This window comes from Panthera pardus, unplaced genomic scaffold (genome assembly GCF_024362965.1).
Source record: "Panthera pardus isolate Hobbes unplaced genomic scaffold, ASM2436296v1 HiC_scaffold_3, whole genome shotgun sequence".
Classification (NCBI taxonomy): domain Eukaryota; kingdom Metazoa; phylum Chordata; class Mammalia; order Carnivora; family Felidae; genus Panthera; species Panthera pardus.
Genome location: NW_026526876.1, coordinates 23,997,459 through 24,016,425, shown reverse-complemented (window position 1 = coordinate 24,016,425; position 18,967 = coordinate 23,997,459). Strand labels below are relative to the sequence as shown.

General features: G+C 42.7%; 1 protein-coding gene across 2 annotated transcripts in view; it reads right to left on the bottom strand.

Moving 5' to 3' along the window:
• ABCA6 (ATP binding cassette subfamily A member 6) overlaps positions 1 to 18,967 on the bottom strand; it is a 59,863-nt gene that overhangs the window by 2,669 nt on the left and 38,227 nt on the right. For both annotated transcript variants that reach the window (XM_019466418.2, XM_019466417.2), the window contains 15 exons: positions 17,904 to 18,011; positions 16,822 to 16,995; positions 16,489 to 16,602; positions 12,814 to 12,933; positions 11,095 to 11,172; positions 9,485 to 9,576; positions 8,660 to 8,780; positions 7,390 to 7,507; positions 5,990 to 6,081; positions 5,340 to 5,506; positions 4,798 to 4,873; positions 4,626 to 4,720; positions 3,852 to 3,971; positions 3,332 to 3,472; positions 1,582 to 1,661 (listed from right to left, as the gene is read on the bottom strand). In XM_019466418.2, the coding sequence (XP_019321963.2) occupies positions 1,582 to 1,661; positions 3,332 to 3,472; positions 3,852 to 3,971; positions 4,626 to 4,720; positions 4,798 to 4,873; positions 5,340 to 5,506; positions 5,990 to 6,081; positions 7,390 to 7,507; positions 8,660 to 8,780; positions 9,485 to 9,576; positions 11,095 to 11,172; positions 12,814 to 12,933; positions 16,489 to 16,602; positions 16,822 to 16,995; positions 17,904 to 18,011 (1,696 nt within the window). The remainder of the gene's footprint in view (positions 1 to 1,581; positions 1,662 to 3,331; positions 3,473 to 3,851; positions 3,972 to 4,625; positions 4,721 to 4,797; positions 4,874 to 5,339; positions 5,507 to 5,989; positions 6,082 to 7,389; positions 7,508 to 8,659; positions 8,781 to 9,484; positions 9,577 to 11,094; positions 11,173 to 12,813; positions 12,934 to 16,488; positions 16,603 to 16,821; positions 16,996 to 17,903; positions 18,012 to 18,967) is intronic.

Below are 18,967 nucleotides of genomic sequence, written 5' to 3'. Positions count from 1 at the left end.
TCTCATATTACATTTTGATGTGGTTTATTACTTAGTATATATGTCTTGGGAGACATATAAATTCCTTGAGGAACTACATAATTGATTGGTACATTCTTACACAGAAGGAAAATTTCAGTCCCATCCCTTCCACTTTGAAAGGACCCAATACTTCTGTGTCACTGTCTTCAGCCAGTTTATCTGCTGTACCAAGCTCTATGCTGGGCATCCCCACCGGGAAATCCTCGTGAGACTGGTCATCGAATTTACATATTCAAGCGTTCACAGTTCACTACTCACCCAGTGAGAATCTTCTGTGTGTGAGCCACCCTTGGTACCATAGGCAAAGGAGGGGCGAAAACAAAACCCCTGCGCTCTAAGGGCAGGAGTATGGGCCTTAAATAAATAGGGACTTAAATATATAATAAATGATGACTACTACTAGGGAGAAAAAATAAATCAGGTAAAGGAAACAGGAAGTGCCAAGCACTCTTTTTTTTACAGGATGGCTGGGGCTGGCCATAGTTACCAGGTAAGAACTGAGCAGAAACTTGAAAGAAGTGAGAAAGCAAGGTGGGTAGTTAGGAAACAGAATTTCACGAAGCAGAATCAGCAAGTGCAAAGTCCTGAGGCAGGAGTGTGCAAGTCTGGTAGCATTTAGGAAGTACTGGGAAGTCAGGGTGTCCAGAGCGGAGGGAATAAACCTGGGATTCGTATTCTCTCAAACGCGATGGGCCAGGTACAGGTCTAGGCACTTGACAAACGAACTCATTTAATCTTCCCAATGACCCTGCCAGGTGGGCACTGATATTACCTCTCATTTCTAATTTTTTAAATGTTTATTTATTTTTTTTAGAAAGAGAGAGAGAGAGAGAGAGCAGGGGAGGGGCAGACTGAGGGAGACAGAGGATCTGAAGCAGGCTCTGGGCGCTGACAGCTGAGAACCCGATGGGGGTTTCGAACTCATGCACCGGGAGATTGTGGCCTGAGCTGAAGCCCCACGCTCAACCGACTGAGCCTCCCGGGCTCCCTTACCCCTCATTTAGAGATGGGTCATCTTAGACCTGCAGAGATCCAGTGGCTTTACCAAGGTAGAGGGGCTGGCACAGGAGTTGGGGGTTTTCACCACTGTGCTGTGTGAGAAATTACTCCATGACAGTCTGCTGAAAGCCAATGAAGAGGAAGAACAGAGAATTTCCAGTGGCAAGAGGAGCCATGCACAATGCAGGGGACAAACTGAGCAAGAGACACGGACGGTTCATTCACTGTGACAGGAAGGCAGAACACACAGGCACAGAGGCAGGCCTCCTGATGGATGGGGGCAAGGTTTTCCGCTCAGGTCACATGATCTTATGGTGGGTGGGATGGGAGGCTTGTGTCAGGCTCCAGCCTGACAGTGCAGAGCCTGCTTGGGATTCTCTCTCTCCCCCTCTTTCTGCCCCCCCCCTGCTCATGCTCGCGCGCGCTCTCTCTCTCTCTCTCAAAATAAACTTAAACAAAAGAAAAATATATTACACATATTACACAATTAACTACCACGAAATTATTACCTAAGTCTGAACAGATTCTTCCAAAATTTTATTTTACAAGGATACCTCTTACCTGCCTCTAATTTGTGAAAGGTCTGAGATAGAGGGTACACATCCGCCAAAGGTATCTTATAGGCCAAGAAGGACGAACACCTGGGAATACGAAAAATGTCATATTTGACGTTGAGTTTCAAGGGGAGAAGATGACCATCAAAATAAATACTGATATTGACATCAGTTTCCTCTGAAGAAAATAAAAATAATGCCAGTTAACGTATGGCTTATGTATAGAACAAATAACATGACCGATGGAAAATCCTTAAAAGGTCTTTGGTGGCTGGCTGTTGGAGCGAATTCTCCTAGAAATAATGCAGCTTATCTGCATGTATGCTCAGTGTATGTAAACCTTTCTGTTATTGTTGTTGAACATGGGCATCTGAACTGATCCCTTTGCTTAGTTTAAATTAGGTTGCAATTAGGGGCGCCTGGGTGGCTCTGTCGGTTAAGCGCCGACTTGGGCTCAGGTCACGATCTTGCCGTTCGTGAGTTCAAGCCCCGCGTCGGGCTCTGTGCTGACAGCTCAGAGCCTGGAGCCTGCTTCGGATTCTGTGTCTCCCTCTCTCACTGCTCCTTCCCTGCTCCTGCTCTGTCTCTGTCTCTCACAAATAAATAAACATTAAAAAAATTTTTAATTAGGTTTTAATTAATTAACTTAATATTTCATCTTTGTCACTAGAAATCTAAGGGAAGGGGGATGTGAGGTTCAGAGAGAGGGACCGACTAGGGAAAGTTCAAAAGGCTTTAACTATAAACTTCCCTGAGCTCTGAGGACAGGAAGAGCCGGAATGGATTTGGATTCGTGGCGTCTTGTTTCCACTTGCTACTTCCAGCTGCATGACTTCGTGTCTAGTCTCAGCTCATCCTCAAATGGCTGTCTGATGCCCCCAGCTGGCCCTAGAGCTGCTCACACCTCCAGGCCCGGCCCCTTTCAGCCCAGCCCTTCCTCTTCCAGCCTTGCCACCCATGGCCATCCCACCTAGATCAAAATCGCTTCTTGGAGTTGTAACACCAACTGGTTCCAAGAGGAACTGGTTCCAACTCTTTCCAAGAGGCTGGAAAACAGGACTGGGTTACTTGCCCTGGCACAGCCTTAGAGAGTTCCGTTATATTCATGTTGGGCTAAAATGGAAATAGCAGTTGCTATCCCTGCTTCTTTGGTGTGCTCCTCTCTCCAAGGAGTTCCAAATTCAGTTCTTGTCCCGCCTCCTCGCATCATCCCCCACCAACCGGCAGGCATACACAAACACACGCGGACGTACAGGTCCACACACGCGCCTTTCTGTTCTCCATTTTGAGGCATGAAAACTCATTAGAGGGAGAATGTTTGATGATCTCGACTGCTGTTTGTTTCCTAGAGGGGAATTCACCCTAAATACGTTACATCTTTTAAACTGTAAATATTTACATCTTTTAAATATTTTCAGGGAGGTCTGTGGAAGGCGCATGGGGCCAACCGTGGTCCCGTGTGGGTTCCATGCAGGAGAAGTTCCTTTCCCCCAATTTTTCCAAGTCCTGTTCTGGGTTGGGGCCAGCCCTGGATGGCTGAGGAGGCTCATGCAAGGTGTCCTCAAGCCTTCCTAGGGGACACAGCTTCCTGGGTGGCTCTCCAACCTCTTACAATCTGGAGGAGTCTGTAAATCGGTTTTTGAGGTCCCTAACTATTATTATGAAGTCAAATCATCCTGAAGTTCTCACAGAGCAGAAAAGAAACGACTTGAGTGGGTAATGCCAACAGGTTTTTCCATAGTCAGAAGCTCCTTCACCTTTCTTGCTGTGCAGCCTGTGGGAAGAGCTTCAGAATCTCAGCTTGCACCCAAGTCACTTGGGACGATTCCTTCACTTTCAGTTCTAGAACGTAATCCTTGCCAAGTTTGTTTTTCAGGTGTTGGATGGAGCCGATGCACCTATGGGCAAGAAGGAAAACATGTTGGAAAAAATGTTACTCCTTAAATTTCTTACATTATTCCTTTTTTTTTTTTAATATTTATTTTTGAGAGAGAGGGGCAGAGAGAGTGGTAGAGAGAATCCCAAGCAGGCTCCCAGCCGTCAGCGCAGAGCCCAATACGGAGCTCGAACCCACGAACGGTGAGATCATGACCTGAGCTGAAGTCAGACTCTCAACTGACTGAGCCACTCTTACGTTATTTTTAAATTTCAGATGGAGGGAAAGGGGCATCCCTGAGCGAACTGAAGGAAAGAACTCTAGGCGCTCACAGCGATTTCGCCCTTCCTGTGGGGAATCTTGTTCTGAGGGTCAAGCACAGACTCCAGAAACACACCCACCTCAGCCTTCCAGACACCATGATGGCGACGCGGTCACAAATGGCCTCTGCTTCAGCCAGGTAATGGGTGGTCAGTAGGGCCCCCTTCTCTGTGTTTTTAATGGCTGCCTGGATCATCTGCCTGAAGCACATCAAAAAATTATCATTAAAAAAAGGGTAGAAAAAAAGAGAGAAATGGAGGGAGAATTGTAGAAAGAAAATACAGTTTAGGAATCGTTTTTATCAGCCAAGTTTCTAATTAAAAAAGCAGAAATGTGAATATCGATTAGGTTTCTGATAATACGAAGTGTTTAATATTTTTAACGCTTTGATATTAATATTTAATGTTTTTAGGTATGCCAACGGTATTCTGGTTAAGTATTTTTTAACATTTATTTATTTTTGAGAGACACAGAGAGACAGAGTATGAGCAGGGGAGGGGCAGAGAGAGAGGGAGACAAGAATCCAAAGCAGTCTCCGGGCTCTGAGCAGTCAGCACAGAGCCCGACGTGGGACTCGAGCTCACAAACCACCAGATCATGACCTGAGCCGAAGTCAGACGCTTCACCGACTGAGCCACCCAGGCGCCCCAAGGGTTTTTTTCTTTTTTTAATGTGAATACCACATGAAGATGATACATCAGAGAATCTATGTGTTAAATATTTATTTTCCCAATTATACGGATTATCTCCACTAGATTAGAAATGAGTGGATTTGGTGTCCCGAGATCAGTTTAAAAACACAACTTTTGCATAAAGGTTATACTCCTGGCTCTGAGGGTTATGATAATGCTCACCACATTTGCTGCTGCCCTCCTGGATCCATGCCCGTCGATGGTTCATCCAGAAGCAGGATAGGTGAATTTCCCAGGATGCTCAGCACGAAACACAACTGAAAAGCAGAGAGGCACCTCATTTCGCTGCTTCCATCATACCGGCCCTCAGAGGAACATCACACATCACACATACCTTTCGAGTGGCTCCTGCCGTCAATTTCTGCACCGGCACATTTAGCTGTTCGCGCAGGGTGAAAGTATCCACCAGCCTGATGGGAAAAGGATGAGAATATCAGCGCAAAAGAGGATGTTTGGAAAATGTGATCCCACAGAAAAGTAATAGCTTTTGGAGGGAAGCCTGGCACTGTTCTTCTGAAACTCGAACGATCGGAGAGAAGAACAGTTCGTTTTGGAACATGGAAGGCTTTTCATCTCGTAAAAAGTCCTGGAGGGTAACCAGAATTTCGAACTTGGAACTGAAACGGATGCTTATTCGTGATCATTCATTCATTTAACACCGTCCATCATTATATGCATTTTTGTGTTTTTTAAAGATCCCTCAATCAGGGATGCGGGAAACAGCTCCCGCCCTCCAACCCTGCCCTACCACTGACACTCTCTGAAAAGGGGGAGGCGTCGCTTCTCCTCTCCATTCTTTATTAGTGAATTCAGCATCAGTGGTACAGCCTCCCTCCCTGCCTGGGGACCGAAAGGAACCAGACGACCTCATTTTACCGTGAGATGGCACCAGTGGCGTCCCCTTTCCTCAGCCCTTTGATGGCAGTGAACACCTCCAGATGTTCCCTCACTGTCAGGCAGGGCCACAGCACGTTCTCCTGAGGACAGTACCCCAGGAAGCCCACAATGCTGTCTCCCTGATGACCCCAGCCTCTCAGCTCCACCTGAGAAAGTAAACCGGTTTTAGACCCACATGCAGCCTTTTCTCTCATCTCACGATTCCCCAAGACACCGACACAAAGCTAAAAAATACCGCAAGTTTTTGAGCATCGACAGACTATTATCAGATTGAAATCATAAAGCCTTTGTCTTTCTCTGTCTGACTTATTTCACTCATTTCACAGTATACCCTCTACGCCCAACCACGCTGTTGCAAATGATAGAGATACTGAAATCATTATATTGTATACCTGAAACTAATTTAACACTGTTAACTGCGCTTCAATAAAAAAGGGCTTAATTAAAAAGATAAATAAATAGACAAAAATTAAAAAGCTAAAAAAATGAATACAATAGACATCGGTTCATACATTTCTTCTAGAAAATCATCGAAGCTGCTAAAAGTAGAGTCTCACGAAGATACAGCCTGCATTTATCACGAAATTTATAGTTTGGGAATAAAAAATCATTCTTCCATTCTTTACTACCTCTCCAGCTGTGGGCTTTGCGATCCCAGAAATCATTCTAATAGATGAACTTTTACCGGCACCGTTAGGTCCTAGCAATCCCAAAATCTCACCTGAAAGAGAACCACTGATTATCAATCTGGGAAGTGAGTCATCACAAACTCCACGCACGGCACTATTTTGAAATTGATCACATACATGCAATTCATGTCACCAAACCATGTCCTTTAACTCCTATAATTATATGAAATAATAGTGAAAAGCTTGTGGGTTTGATGTCAATAAGTCTTTTGTCTTCCAGATTACTTTTTTCAGGGAAAAATGTGCCAGGTGCTTTTCGGTAGTAGGCACCAGATGTTCTGAGTCCATGGTTGAGTGATCCCTAAACTTGGAAAGGCAGGGACATTTTTGTCCATCCCGAATTCCCCCACCTGCATCCAAGCCACCATTGTCTTTCATCTGAACTGATATAAGAGCCCCTTAACTTGTCTGGCACCCATATTTACAAGCCAATAATAGCCAACGTGCGATTTTTTTGCGACGCTTAAGTGCTAACCAAAAGCTGGCTAAAACCTCTCTGGTGGCATTCTACTAATTTGGTATAAAAATCTCAACCCGTGGCTGTATTTCGCAGAGTGGCACCTAGTCTGGCCCTGCTCCCGACTGGGACTTCCTCTCTCCCGTCTGCGGCTGCATCACTAGTCTCTCCGTGCCTCGACCACTCCAAAGGCAACCCCAGGTCTGAGTCCCTGCCCGTGATGTTCTCTCTCCCTGGGTGCTCTTACCTCTTCCTGCTCGCATAACTGACACCTTCTTATCACCCAGGTCTTGGCTTAAACGTTACTGCTCTAGAAAGGTCTTCCCTAACCCTAAGTGAATGTAGCCCCAAGCTGCTCGTGCCATTTCACGTATCTGAATGCTCCACATAGAAATTGCTTGCTATGTGCTGGGGCGCCTGGGTGGCTCGGTCGGTTAAGCGGCAGACTTTGGCTCAGGTCATGACTTCATGGTTCGTGAGGTCAAGCCCAGCGTTGGGCTCTGGGATGACAGCTTGGAGCCTGGTGCCTGCTTCAGATTCTGTATCTCCCTCTCTCTCTGCCCCTTCCTCCCCCCTCAAAATAAACATTAAAATATATATATATATGAAAGAAATTGCTTTTGTGCTGACACTTTTCTTGATAAGTTAGTTTTGTTTTTGATCCTCTCTTAGGGTGCAAAATCTATGAGGATAGGGACTTGCCTATTTCTTTCATGATTATATTCCAGCACCCAAAGTAGTCCCTGGCATGCTTAAAAAATATATGTTGAATGAATGAATGAATGAATGAATGCTTCAGCAAGTACAATGGTGCCTATAACATAGATGTTCAGTGGGGTACTTTTAAAATAATGGTGAATAAGCTTAAGTGATTCTGCCAAACCTTTTTTAACACAGAAGGAGATATTTCTTGCTGCTATTTTCTTCTTTCTCTTTGAGAAGCAACTTTTCTTCTGCCCTGCATACTCTTTGTGGAGACAGCTAGCAATTATGACAGGTTTCTGGAATAGAGGACAGTGTGATTTTCCTCTTAAGCTTCAGAGATGTTATGTTCCTATGTTCTCACTGCTGGACTCTTTCTTACTCTATGTCATAAAACAAAGTATATTTCAGATTGACAGTAATCAAATCAATACCACTTGTTTCAAATGTAATGTGCATTCGTTGATGTCAATAATATTTCTTGCTTCTAAAATTAACACAGATAGCTTCGTGGAAACTGGCTCATTGCCTTCCCAGAAGTGCCCAAGCTCACAGGCACGTCATAACATCTGTCTAGCAGATAAAAGAGTAACCCTTTAAATCTTAATCCCTATTCAGCATTTTAAAACGAATCTCACCTAAATTCCCCAACTTGGGAAATGTTTAGTTTTGAAATGATAGCTCTACCTATCAAAGCCCATTTTTCTCAAAAGGGGAATAGAACTGGGGCTCCTGGGCGGCTAAGTCAGTTGAGGGTCCCACTTTGGCTCAGGTCATGATCTCCTGGTTCCTGGGTTCGAGCCCTGCGTCGCACTCTGTGCTGACAGCTCAGAGCCTGGAGCCTGCTTCTGATTCTTGTCTCCCTCTCTCTCTGTGCCCCTCCCCCACTCGCGTTCTGTCTCTTTCTCGCTCAAAAATAAACATTAAAAAAATTTTTTTTACAGTGGAATAAAACCATTATATTCCATGTTCTCCTTTCACCTTGAGGACACCCCAAAGAAGCGCTTGCATATTTAAGAATTATGAAAAGGCACTGAACTCTGGGGCACCTGGGTGGCTCAGTCGGTTAAGCGGCCGACTTCAGCTCAGGTCAGGATCTCACGGTCTGTGAGTTCGAGCCCCGCGTCGGGCTCTGTGCTGACAGCTCAGAGCCTGGAGCCTGTTTCAGATTCTGTGTCTCCCTCTCTCTCTGACCCTCCCCTGCTCATGCTCTGTTTCTCTCTGTCTCAAAAATAAATAAACGTTTAAAAAAAAATTTTTTTTTTTTTTAAATCATGCTCTGTTTCTCTCTGTCTCAAAAATAAATAAACGTTTAAAAAAAAATTTTTTTTTTTTTTTAAAAAGGCACTGAACTCCAAACTTTCACAATGAAAACCAGCATATCGCCCTCTATTCTCGATAACTCTTGAATATAGGGCCGTTAACATCCACTTTGTCACTTGCTTTTCTACCTCCTCTGAGAGTGAAGTGGCCAGGGCAGTTGCCGTTCTTATTCTTTCTGCTTTCACATCTTCATCCTCGTCACCAGGTTCTTCTGGATTGGGTTGAGCACCTCTACTTTGGGGGGAAATTCTGTGGACAAAACGAAATGTAGGACAGAGGTTTCTTCGTTATGAATGATATCCTTCAGTCGGGAGCTCTGTGATCGTGCCATTGTCCTTTCTTTCAGTAAACTGGTGATGATGATCATGGCCCTGTGAATACACTGCTTCCGCTTTCCCCAAGAGCTCCCATCCCCGTGGCCAGAATTGCTCCCTTCATGCCCTCCATGTTGTTGCCCGTCTTCCAGTTAGAATCTCTGACCCGTTCGAATGTGCTGGCAAATAACTGCTGCTGCTTTCAAAATCAGGTCACCTACGTCTTCTCTGTTGACTCTGAGCCCAACTTAAGGACACCTGACATTTGCTTCAGCATCTTTTACTGTCCGCCCTTCCTAGAGCTCTTCTAGAAGGTCCCTGTTATGAAACACTCTGGGCTACATTCCTCAACCAACTCCATCCCACCTCCTCTGTTCAAGGACACGTGATCACCTGAGAGGAGAGACTGGCATATCTGAGTACTCGTTAAATTCCGGAGGAACTGAAAACTTCCCTCCGCCGATGAGTGACGGAGAGTCCTGTTTCCAGGCAGTTAAGTCAGCAATCCAGCAACCATCGTGAAAATCAGCCTGCTGCATACGTTGTCAATATAAACCCACGCCAACAGGTCAGTAGCGCAGCCGCTACGTAGGAAGGTTCAAATGTGATACTAAGTTCGAAATTAAGTTTTCTCCCAACCTGAAAACAGGATCCCTTCGCGTTATTTTCTTTCCCCATTTCGCTTCCATGCATCTCAGGAGAAACACCAGTATCAGCGTCTGAAAGTAGGGCTAGGAGCAAAGAACAGCGGTTACACGTTGGCATAAGTTCACAAACATTATTTAAGGGTCTGAATTAAATTGGTGGCCTTTGTCTTCAGGTAAAATACAGGCGAATCGTTCTTACAAGTCCGGGGAGAAAGCCGGCTGTCCGGTGACCATCCAGCTCTGTGCCTCCTTTCTGCTCACAACCCACATCCTGGCTGTCAGCTGAGTTTATCTGCCCTACCTTCAAAATCACCCGGAACCCAACTGCTTCTCACTCCTGCCTGTGCTGCTCCCCTCCAGGGTCCAGGCCGCCATGATTTCTTATTGTGATATTACAACACCTTGCTCCCCGGTCCCCTTCTCCTTCTCCTCCCCTTGCCCCCAACATCTATGCTCAACACAATAACTAGAACTACTCTTTTACAACATAAGTCTATAAATAAACTTAAAAACAAAAAAACACAGGGTGCCTGGGTGGCTCAGTCGGTTAAGCATCTGCCTCTTGATTGTAGCTCAGGTCATGATCTCATAGGTTTATGGGTTCGAGCCCCGCATCGCACTTTGCATTAGCAGCACAGAGCCTGCTTGGGATTTTCTCTCTCTTCCTCGCTCTCTGCCCCTCTCCCACTCACACTGTCTCTGTCTCTCTCAAAACAAATAAACTTGAAAACAATAAAATAAACTAAAACATAAGTCTAATCATATTGCTTTGCTTAAAACCCTCCAATGAGTCCTCAGTTACTCAAAGAAAAGGTAGTCCTTAGAGTGACCCAGAATGCTCTGTGTCAGCTCTTTCTGTCCTCTTTGCACTTTACCCCGTGACCTCTGAGATCTTCTCTTGTACCCTTCTCTCCTTGGTCACTCTGCCACAATCACACTGGCCTCCTTGCTTACCCTGGGACAAGCCAGGGTCCCTCGTGCCCCTATTACAGGAATGCTCTTCCCCAAGCTCTCCCTACAGCCTGCTTTCTTGCCCCACCTCCAATCTTTAGTTCTCAATCAGGCCTTTCCTGACTACCCATCGGACACAATATATACTATTTATTTTAGTTTATTATCTGGCTCCTTCAACCAGAATATAAACTCTACAGGGGCAGGGACTTCTGTCCAGTTTTGCTTCTATGTCTGGAAAAGTAATGACACGTTGTATCCAGAGACAGTAGCTTTCTTCAGCCCAAGCATACCAACAAAATCATCTTTCCCTTTCATTTTTATTATTCAACGTTGCCCTTTTTATCTCTAATTCAAAGGACTTAAGTTACATTGAACCTGTGTTTCTTACAAGCTCTCTCAAACTTGGAGGTGGCATAAAAAGGATAAATAAACATGAAAAGTTAATTTTCTATTAAATTCTGGATTTACCCAGTCCGCTCAGGCATATAAAAACTAACTCATGATTTGGATTCATATCTGAATTATCTTATTCTGAGACTGTATCAAAAGGGCTTTCAAAGCTGGTACCCATCAGATAAAACCAAATATTGTAGTAAATGGTAACTATAAAAAAAAAAAATAGGTAAAGAGGTAGAAAGGCCTTCTTACTATTAGGCATACTAGAAGATCAACTCCACTCAGATCAAAATGGTGGTCCTGATTGTCTGAATGGTACGCCTGGGCTCTCTGCAAAGACAAAAAGAAAAAGAGCTAAGTGGAAATTCATCAGCTTTATGATTTGCATTTAAATAATGAAATTCCAAAAAATCAACCAACCAACCAATCAATAAAATGAAATTCCACAAATTGCATATTTTCAATGCAAGCATCAAGCTTGAGTCCTCTGTGTGCACTGGTGACAAATATTCCACTGCAGGGAAGAGAGGGGACTGCTACTCAATGCTGTCTCCCAGTGAACAGGTGACCTGTGTCTGTTCTCTTTTCCAATCTTTTGTTGTTGTTGTTGTTTAATCTTTTGTTTTAACATTTGCTTCAGGTCTACTGAAGGCATCACAGAGAGAGGATCCTTGTGAAAAATAATAGGGATTGACAATATCTGTCCCAAATGCCCCTCAAGAGCCTTTTCTGGGCCCCTTCCTACCCTGATGGTGACTTTCCCACCATAATAGTTAGCCACATCATGCTATTCTTCCATCATCAGTCAGTACGTTCAGAAAGTAGCTCATTCCTCCTAAATAACGTACGACAGATATAAGTTAGTGTGGTTCACTCGGCAGGTCTGCTTATGTTTTAGGGGATTGCTTTAAGCAAAGGAAGGGATTTCCAATTGAGAATTCTAGGTGTTCCTCAATCAATGGAAAAGTGCTTATGCAGACAGAGGGCTTCCCAGGGGCCCCAAGAACATGAGGGGTTAGGGCAGCTTTCCCTACTTTCTTTGAAGTATCATCCAGGATGATGTGGGGCCCTAAAGAGCATCTTACTGGCTGAGCTACCCAGCACATCTATCTCCTCATTCACTTCTTTCCATTTGAATCCCACTTTCTTTAATGCCTCCTGGTCTTTCCTGTTTCAGTGCCTTTGCCTCCCTCCACAGAACATGCTTACCTTCTGCCCCCTTCTCCTGCTAATTAATTCTGACTCATTCTTCAGGATCCTGTGGAAGCATTGCTTCCCCCGGAAGAATCATCTGACTCTCTAGATCATGTCAGCTGTGCTTTGTATCCTGCCCTTGGCACTTTGCCCTTCTCTTTTGGAACTTTCAAGCCTTTTGCACTGAGTTGTTTCACCAAGTGAATGGTGAAAGGATGAATTGTGCTATCTTGCTCATCAGGTGTCCCCAATGACCCGCACAGTACCTGACACAGAATACTGTTTCCCAAAGACCAGCACAGGGTCCAACACAGACCACTGGTTAATGTGTATTTTCGAATGAATAAATGACCCTGTATATGGTTTTATCCTCACAATGGATAATGAATACCTATTAAACTAGGCAACGGTTTTCAGTCTGGCATTAGATTTGAATAGCATTTGACAATGCTTATGTTTTGCAAAGTGCATATGGCAAAACTTTATTGAGGTTAACTTTTCATGCCAGGAAATTCACCCATTTTAAGTATACAATTCAAGGATTTTCAGTAAATTTACAGAGTTGGGAGAGCATCACCACAATTCACCTTAGTAACATTTTCATCACCCCAAAGAGATACTTCATATGCATTTGCTATCAAACCCCGTTCCCAACCCAACCCAACCCAACCCCAGGAAACCACTAGCCTGCATTCTGTCTTTACGGAATTGGGGCAAAGCACTTGAATAGGCTGCATATTCAAAATTAATGACCTATTAACGGTTAATATTTCTTACCTCTGCCAAAAAAGCTAGAAATTCACCCATGGTGGATGAGGGAATTAATATCATGCTGGAAATCAAGACAGGTAAGTTGAAGTGGTTCATTATAAGGGTGTCAAACATGATGGTTGAAGTCTACAAGGCAAGTGAAGACATATTGCATGTCAGACATAGACGGTCCATTGATATTGGGGAAAATATTTAAAATGTAAATGTTATCATCTATATCAGAATTTCCCCACATACAGATTTACCACTTTCAGATGGAGAAGGGAAGGGAGGGGTTTTAGTTAATGAGAATGAACGTGACTGTGAGCTCCCCAACAGAAACATTTTACATAAAAACCTGGAGATTAAGGCAAAGACTTCCTGAGAGTGCATTAAGTGCAGTCTAAGACAAGATAAAGAGAGAAATCACCCTTTTACAGCTAAGGTAACAATATTGTGAATGTATAAAAACCTGCATAAGATGAGAAGCTATATGGGTAGTTACTTTGTTTTATTTTTTTCTTTAAAAAAGTTTTTGTAATGTTGTATTTATTTTTGAAGGAGAGAGAGACAGAGTGTGAGTGGGGGAGGGGCAGAGAGAGAGGAAGACACAAATCCGAAGCAGGCTCCAGGCTCCGAGCTGTCAGCACAGAGCCCGACGCGGGGCGCAAACTCACGAGTCTTGAGATCACGACCTGAGCTGAAGTCTGATGCTTAACCGACTGAGCCACCCAGGGCCCCCTGTGGGTAGTTATTTTAAAAAGTCCATACTGCCTCCTACCTAGACTAATGCTTTCTCAATGTCATTCCTGCTCCATTTACGCCCCATTCCAAACAGATAATTTTATCTGCATTTTGATTACACTGATTGATTTTGAGACTCTGCATTTTGATTACAATGGACTTATTTGCTTTCAAAATCCTGGTAAATGTGGGATGAGGGATAAAGATGATTTTTCATTGTTCTGTTTTAAGGATCAGTTTATTAGTCCACAGTGTGTATTGAGCACGATATTGAACCTTTTCTGGATCTTATTAGTGTGAGAATTATCATAAAAATAGTAAAAGTTGTAGCTATTAAATTCGCTGAATATCACACAAACCCCAGGCATTAAGAACTTGGCATGCGTTGTTTGTTTTAATGCTCACAACACCATAATGTGGTCATTCTTGCTATCCCTTCCTTGTATGGGAAATCCAGGGTTTGGAGACCATAACTAACATCCCCAAGACCACACAGTCAGTCAGTGACAAAGTCGGACTTCAAAACCCTATGTGTGTGTGATGCCTAAGTCTTTATGTCAGAAAACTATACTGTTTAGTGGGTTACATAAGGGAATGTTGAATGGCTACTCAGTGAATTTAGAGTTTGGGGGGAATGGATAATCTACACATAAAAAACAATTGGGAATACAACTAAAGAAGTTGTAATCAAGGGTTCAGTAAGAGCACAATAAGCATTTTAGATGGCAAAATTTCAAAAACATTTTCTCATTTTACAACCAATAAGCTAAGACTCAGTGTGCAAAGAAGAGAGGTTACCTCCCTTCTTGGGCTGACATCATGGGCACCATCATGGGCTGACAGGTGCTTCCTTATTAGACAGGGACCTAAGATACCCATGAGGTACCACACCCTGTGGGCTATGAGAATCCACTGGACTCCAGAAACAAACTGACAGCTGACTGTGGCTTCACTCAGTGATGGAGAGGCCTCGCCTACACTGTCTTTGCAAATATACCCAAGATCACAAAAGGACAGCTGCACTGCCCATCGTCCGATACATTTCTATATATGATCTGTGAGTGATAATGAATGACCTGGCGTGGTTTAAATGGATACTAACTGCGTCGTGCAAGATCGGTTCTCGCAATACACGTTGCCTCAACACATATTTCAAATAAAATGATAAGTTCTTTGTACCAGGCACAAAGGTATTGCAAAACAGCTTGAGGTCTGTGCGAAGATGGACGGTACATGGCAAATCAAAGAGTTACGCCCAAATCAAGATGCTGATCAGAACAGACTTTAAATATTGTCAACCTTGCTGCTACCTCATACCTTGTGACATGTGTAATGATGTGTGTGAGGTTGGAGGCGTCAATTTTATTCTTGAGTCTCCAATAGTTTGTGTGTGACCTGGAAACAAGCGACTCATTTTTCCTCCTCTATAAAATGAGGCGAATGATACCAGATAATGAATTTTTTTTTAAAATCTGATGTTCCAATATTCCATAAGTATGTAGCTTCTTTTCACTGATAGAAAAATAAAATGTTAGAGACCAACACACTGAAATAGATACAGATGAGGAAGGAAAAGGGAAAATAATCAGAAAGTATAAACCTGTATTATACTGGAATACTTGAGTATATATATATTTTTTACATCTTGGATAAAGAAATCCTTATTTTCCAAAATTTACTTTGACTCTGCAATACTGCCTCATCTAATTTTACTCTGTAATAATTCAAAAATAGTTGGCAGCAAAGGAAAAAGCCACCCAATCATATGTAAATATATTTCTATTTGAAAAACTGTTTTAGAGCTGCGTGTTCAATTATCTGCTGTAGCCCTTTATTTACTAGTTGGTTCATATCACAGTGTGAATGTCTTAACCATCATGTTATTCCACAATCCTAATAGGACAGGTGATTTGCATTAGCATGACTTTGCTTAGAAAGAGCAGAGTCAAATTTCTTCATTCGTTCATTTATTCACTTACAGCTGAAAAATTATGCAAAAGAATTTATATGACAATGCGGAATCTATTTTGCCTTCTACCATGTTTTGAAGGAAATTTGCCTTCACGAGACTTTCATTATTTATATCTTCCCTGCTCCCTAAGCCAAGCAGTGAGAGCTATTGTTCTGGCAGATTCTGGTGTATCGAGTCTGGAAAGCCTTCATATTCTGTTGAACTGATACCCTTTGGGGGCACCTGGGTGGCTCAGGCGGCTGCGCGTCCAACTTCGGCTCAGGTCGTGATCTCTCGGTCTGTGAGTTCGAGCCCCGCGTCGGGCTCTGTGCCGACAGCTCAGAGCCCGGAGCCCGTTTCAGATTCTGTGTCTCCCTCTCTCTCTGCCCCTCCCCCGCTCATGCTCTGTCTCTCTCTCTGTCAAAAATAAAAAAAAAAAAAAAAGAAAGAAAAAAAAAGAAATGATACCCTTCGAAATCCTAGAACTTGGCTGACAAAATTCTGTCCACGTTTTCAGCAATCTTGGGCATTCAGTAATCTTTCATTCATACTGACCAATAAGTTCTCTGGCGTAGGTACAAAAACATCTCCAATCTTGGAAATTATTAGCGTCTGAGGTTCAAGGATACCTTCTTGAAGCCCATAGAAATGGACTGTGACATTTGACAGTACAGTCCATTTCTGCTGACAAATGGTACAAAGCCATTTTTTGTTCTAATGTCACCAGGAAGCCCTGTATTCTGAAGAACCCATAAACTCAATAGTAGCACCTTGCACTTCCGGTCTTCTGTAAGGTTCTCCAGAAACGCTAGTCAAAGGGTTGTACGTGACTTCTTCAGGAAGGTCACTGACTCAGAAACATGTAACATTTCCTCTCCTTTCTACAGTGTAATCGAAAGGTATTACTTTTTTCCCATTTCTCAAGGCAAAGGTGACCATATCTAACGTGACAGTGAAAGTTTAAAAAATAACAGTCTCTCTATCAATAGGTTTGTACGTGTACTTACGATAAAGAAGCAAAATGACCAAAGGCCACTATTTTTTCTCCTCTTGCGAAAAATAAACGATATCACATACGTCAAGAAGACCAGCGAAGCTGCATAACCAAGCGTAATCACAGCCTGAAGATAATACAAACAGTATCAGGGTCAAACCCTGAAGTATTAACCGAGGGAAAAATGAAATTACAAATCTTTTAAAATGTCTTATTGCACATGCACTTTGAATTTTTTTTTTTTTTGGTTTTAGTTGATGACAAAATGAAAATGTGTATGTCTTCCTTATAGAAAATATCAAGCATTATAATTTATAAGATATTGTCTATATGGTGTGTCACTTACCAGAGCAAACACAATTCGACTCGTGATATAAACGCTCGTTATGTTTGCGATGTAGAAAATTAAATACATTGAAAGGAGAAGAAAAACGAAGAGGCTAATATCCACCAGTGCCTGCCCACACCAGTAGGCAGAAGGGTAGAGGCCAGAGATCCATAGCTGGGACTTAATTCTCCTCTGATGAGAAAACAGGAGATACACAGATTCAGTTGAAATCCAAATCCAAAACAAACACACTGGGGGAGATTTTAAAGATAAATGTAATCAAGTTATTGTAGATCTTCTAATAATTTAATTATGCACATACTGTTTAGAACCCGAGGTCTAAAGAGCCAATTCCATAATGGCGGCCATTGTAAAAACATGTTTTATTTTATAGGTTAGATTCCCACTTTAACACATGCCTAATGAATAGAAAAGCAGATCTCATAATGATCAAGGCATAGGCCTCCTTCAAGAGAGATATTGTTCTGTGACCTGAAGGACAATACCCATTACCCAAGTATGTTCTGGGAGTTCCAGGCTCAGAATAGGGATGGTGATTCAAAGTTCATCTGGCCCATTGGCTAAATCTGATTTAACTGTTTTGCTTTGGATCACAGACAGGAACAAATACAAATACAACCACAAATTTTATCTTTGTAAAATATAAAGTCAAATATAATTCAGGGCCCACTTCAGGGTCTACACCAAAAAGAATTGAAAGCAGGGTCTCAAAGAGATATCTGTGTCTATCACAGTAGAAAGGGGACGTAAGTCTTCAATCTGGTCCTCAGCGTGAATATCAACGATTTCTTCCTTTTCCTTGGGAAATAACGCAGTCGAAAGTCGTATAATAATCCCCTTTGAAAGTTTAAATTAATTTGAGTCCCTGTAAAATTATTGCATTTTTCCTGAAATTTTGAAGTAAAAGATACTTTGTGTTTTGGAACTAAACTTTCTGACTTGATAGAAATAATGCTTAACTATACTATCTAAATTAAATGCATGTTTATATGTTTTCCTCACAGGGAAACATTTTGAACACACACCATTTAAAACACAATTTCTGAAGTCCCCGCAGTTCCCCCCACCCCCTTTCTTACTTTGTAATCACTGACACTGCTCATGGAGATGTAAGGGGACATACTGCACACCACCCAAAATAAGAACATGGAACCTTCTGGCAGCCCAATCCAGAATAACACGTAATTCTGCAAATGTAAAAAAGGCACTTTAAACTGGTGAATGTTTTTTAAAAAAAGAAAGGAACAAATGCTAATTATCATCCAGAATACGCTTTTCGAAGTCTTAGAAAATCAAAATAAAAGTGTATGCCTAATTCAGCAATATCTATGCATGAAGGTGGGAGGGGAAACGATTTCCAATCATTTAACGTGAGGCTTCACCTGCTAGAAGAAAACAAGAAGCAAAATATAACTCAGGACCCATGTCAGGGTGTACATCGAAAAGAATGAAAGCAGGGGTCTCTAAGAGAGATCTGCCCACACATGTTCATAGCAACACTATCCATAATAGCCAAGACGTGGAAGTAACCCAAATGTCCATCAAACAGAAGAAGGAATACACACCGTGGGGGATATATACATACAGTGGAATATTATCCAGCCTTTAAAAGGAAGGACATCCTGTCACATGTTACAACATGGATGAATTTTGAGGGCATTACTCTAAGGGAAATAAGCCAGTCACGAAAAACTAAATGCTACATGATTGTCCTTATATCAGGTATCAAAAGTAGCAATAAATTAATAGAAACAGAAAGGAGGATGATGATTAGCAGGGCCTGGGGGAAGGGGAAAATGGGCTGCTCTTGTTTGATGGGGATGAAGTTTTAGTTCTGCAAGATGAAGAAGTTCTGGAGATCTGTTTCACAATAATGCAAATAGACTTAACACTACTGAACTACACACTTAAACATGGCTAAGGTGATGAGTTTTATGTTATGTGGTTTGGCCACGATACCAAAAATAATCATTTGGGAATTACGATCCTGGAAACACAGATTGTTCCGTTCTGAGTCGCACGTCTTTCTCAGCACACCCGGTGATAGATGTGTGAAGACACCAGCGTCTACTCAGATGTGTTCTGAAGATGAAGATGGCCCTTCGTGCCACCAAGCCAGTGGGCCAGGAGATGAACTTTGAGT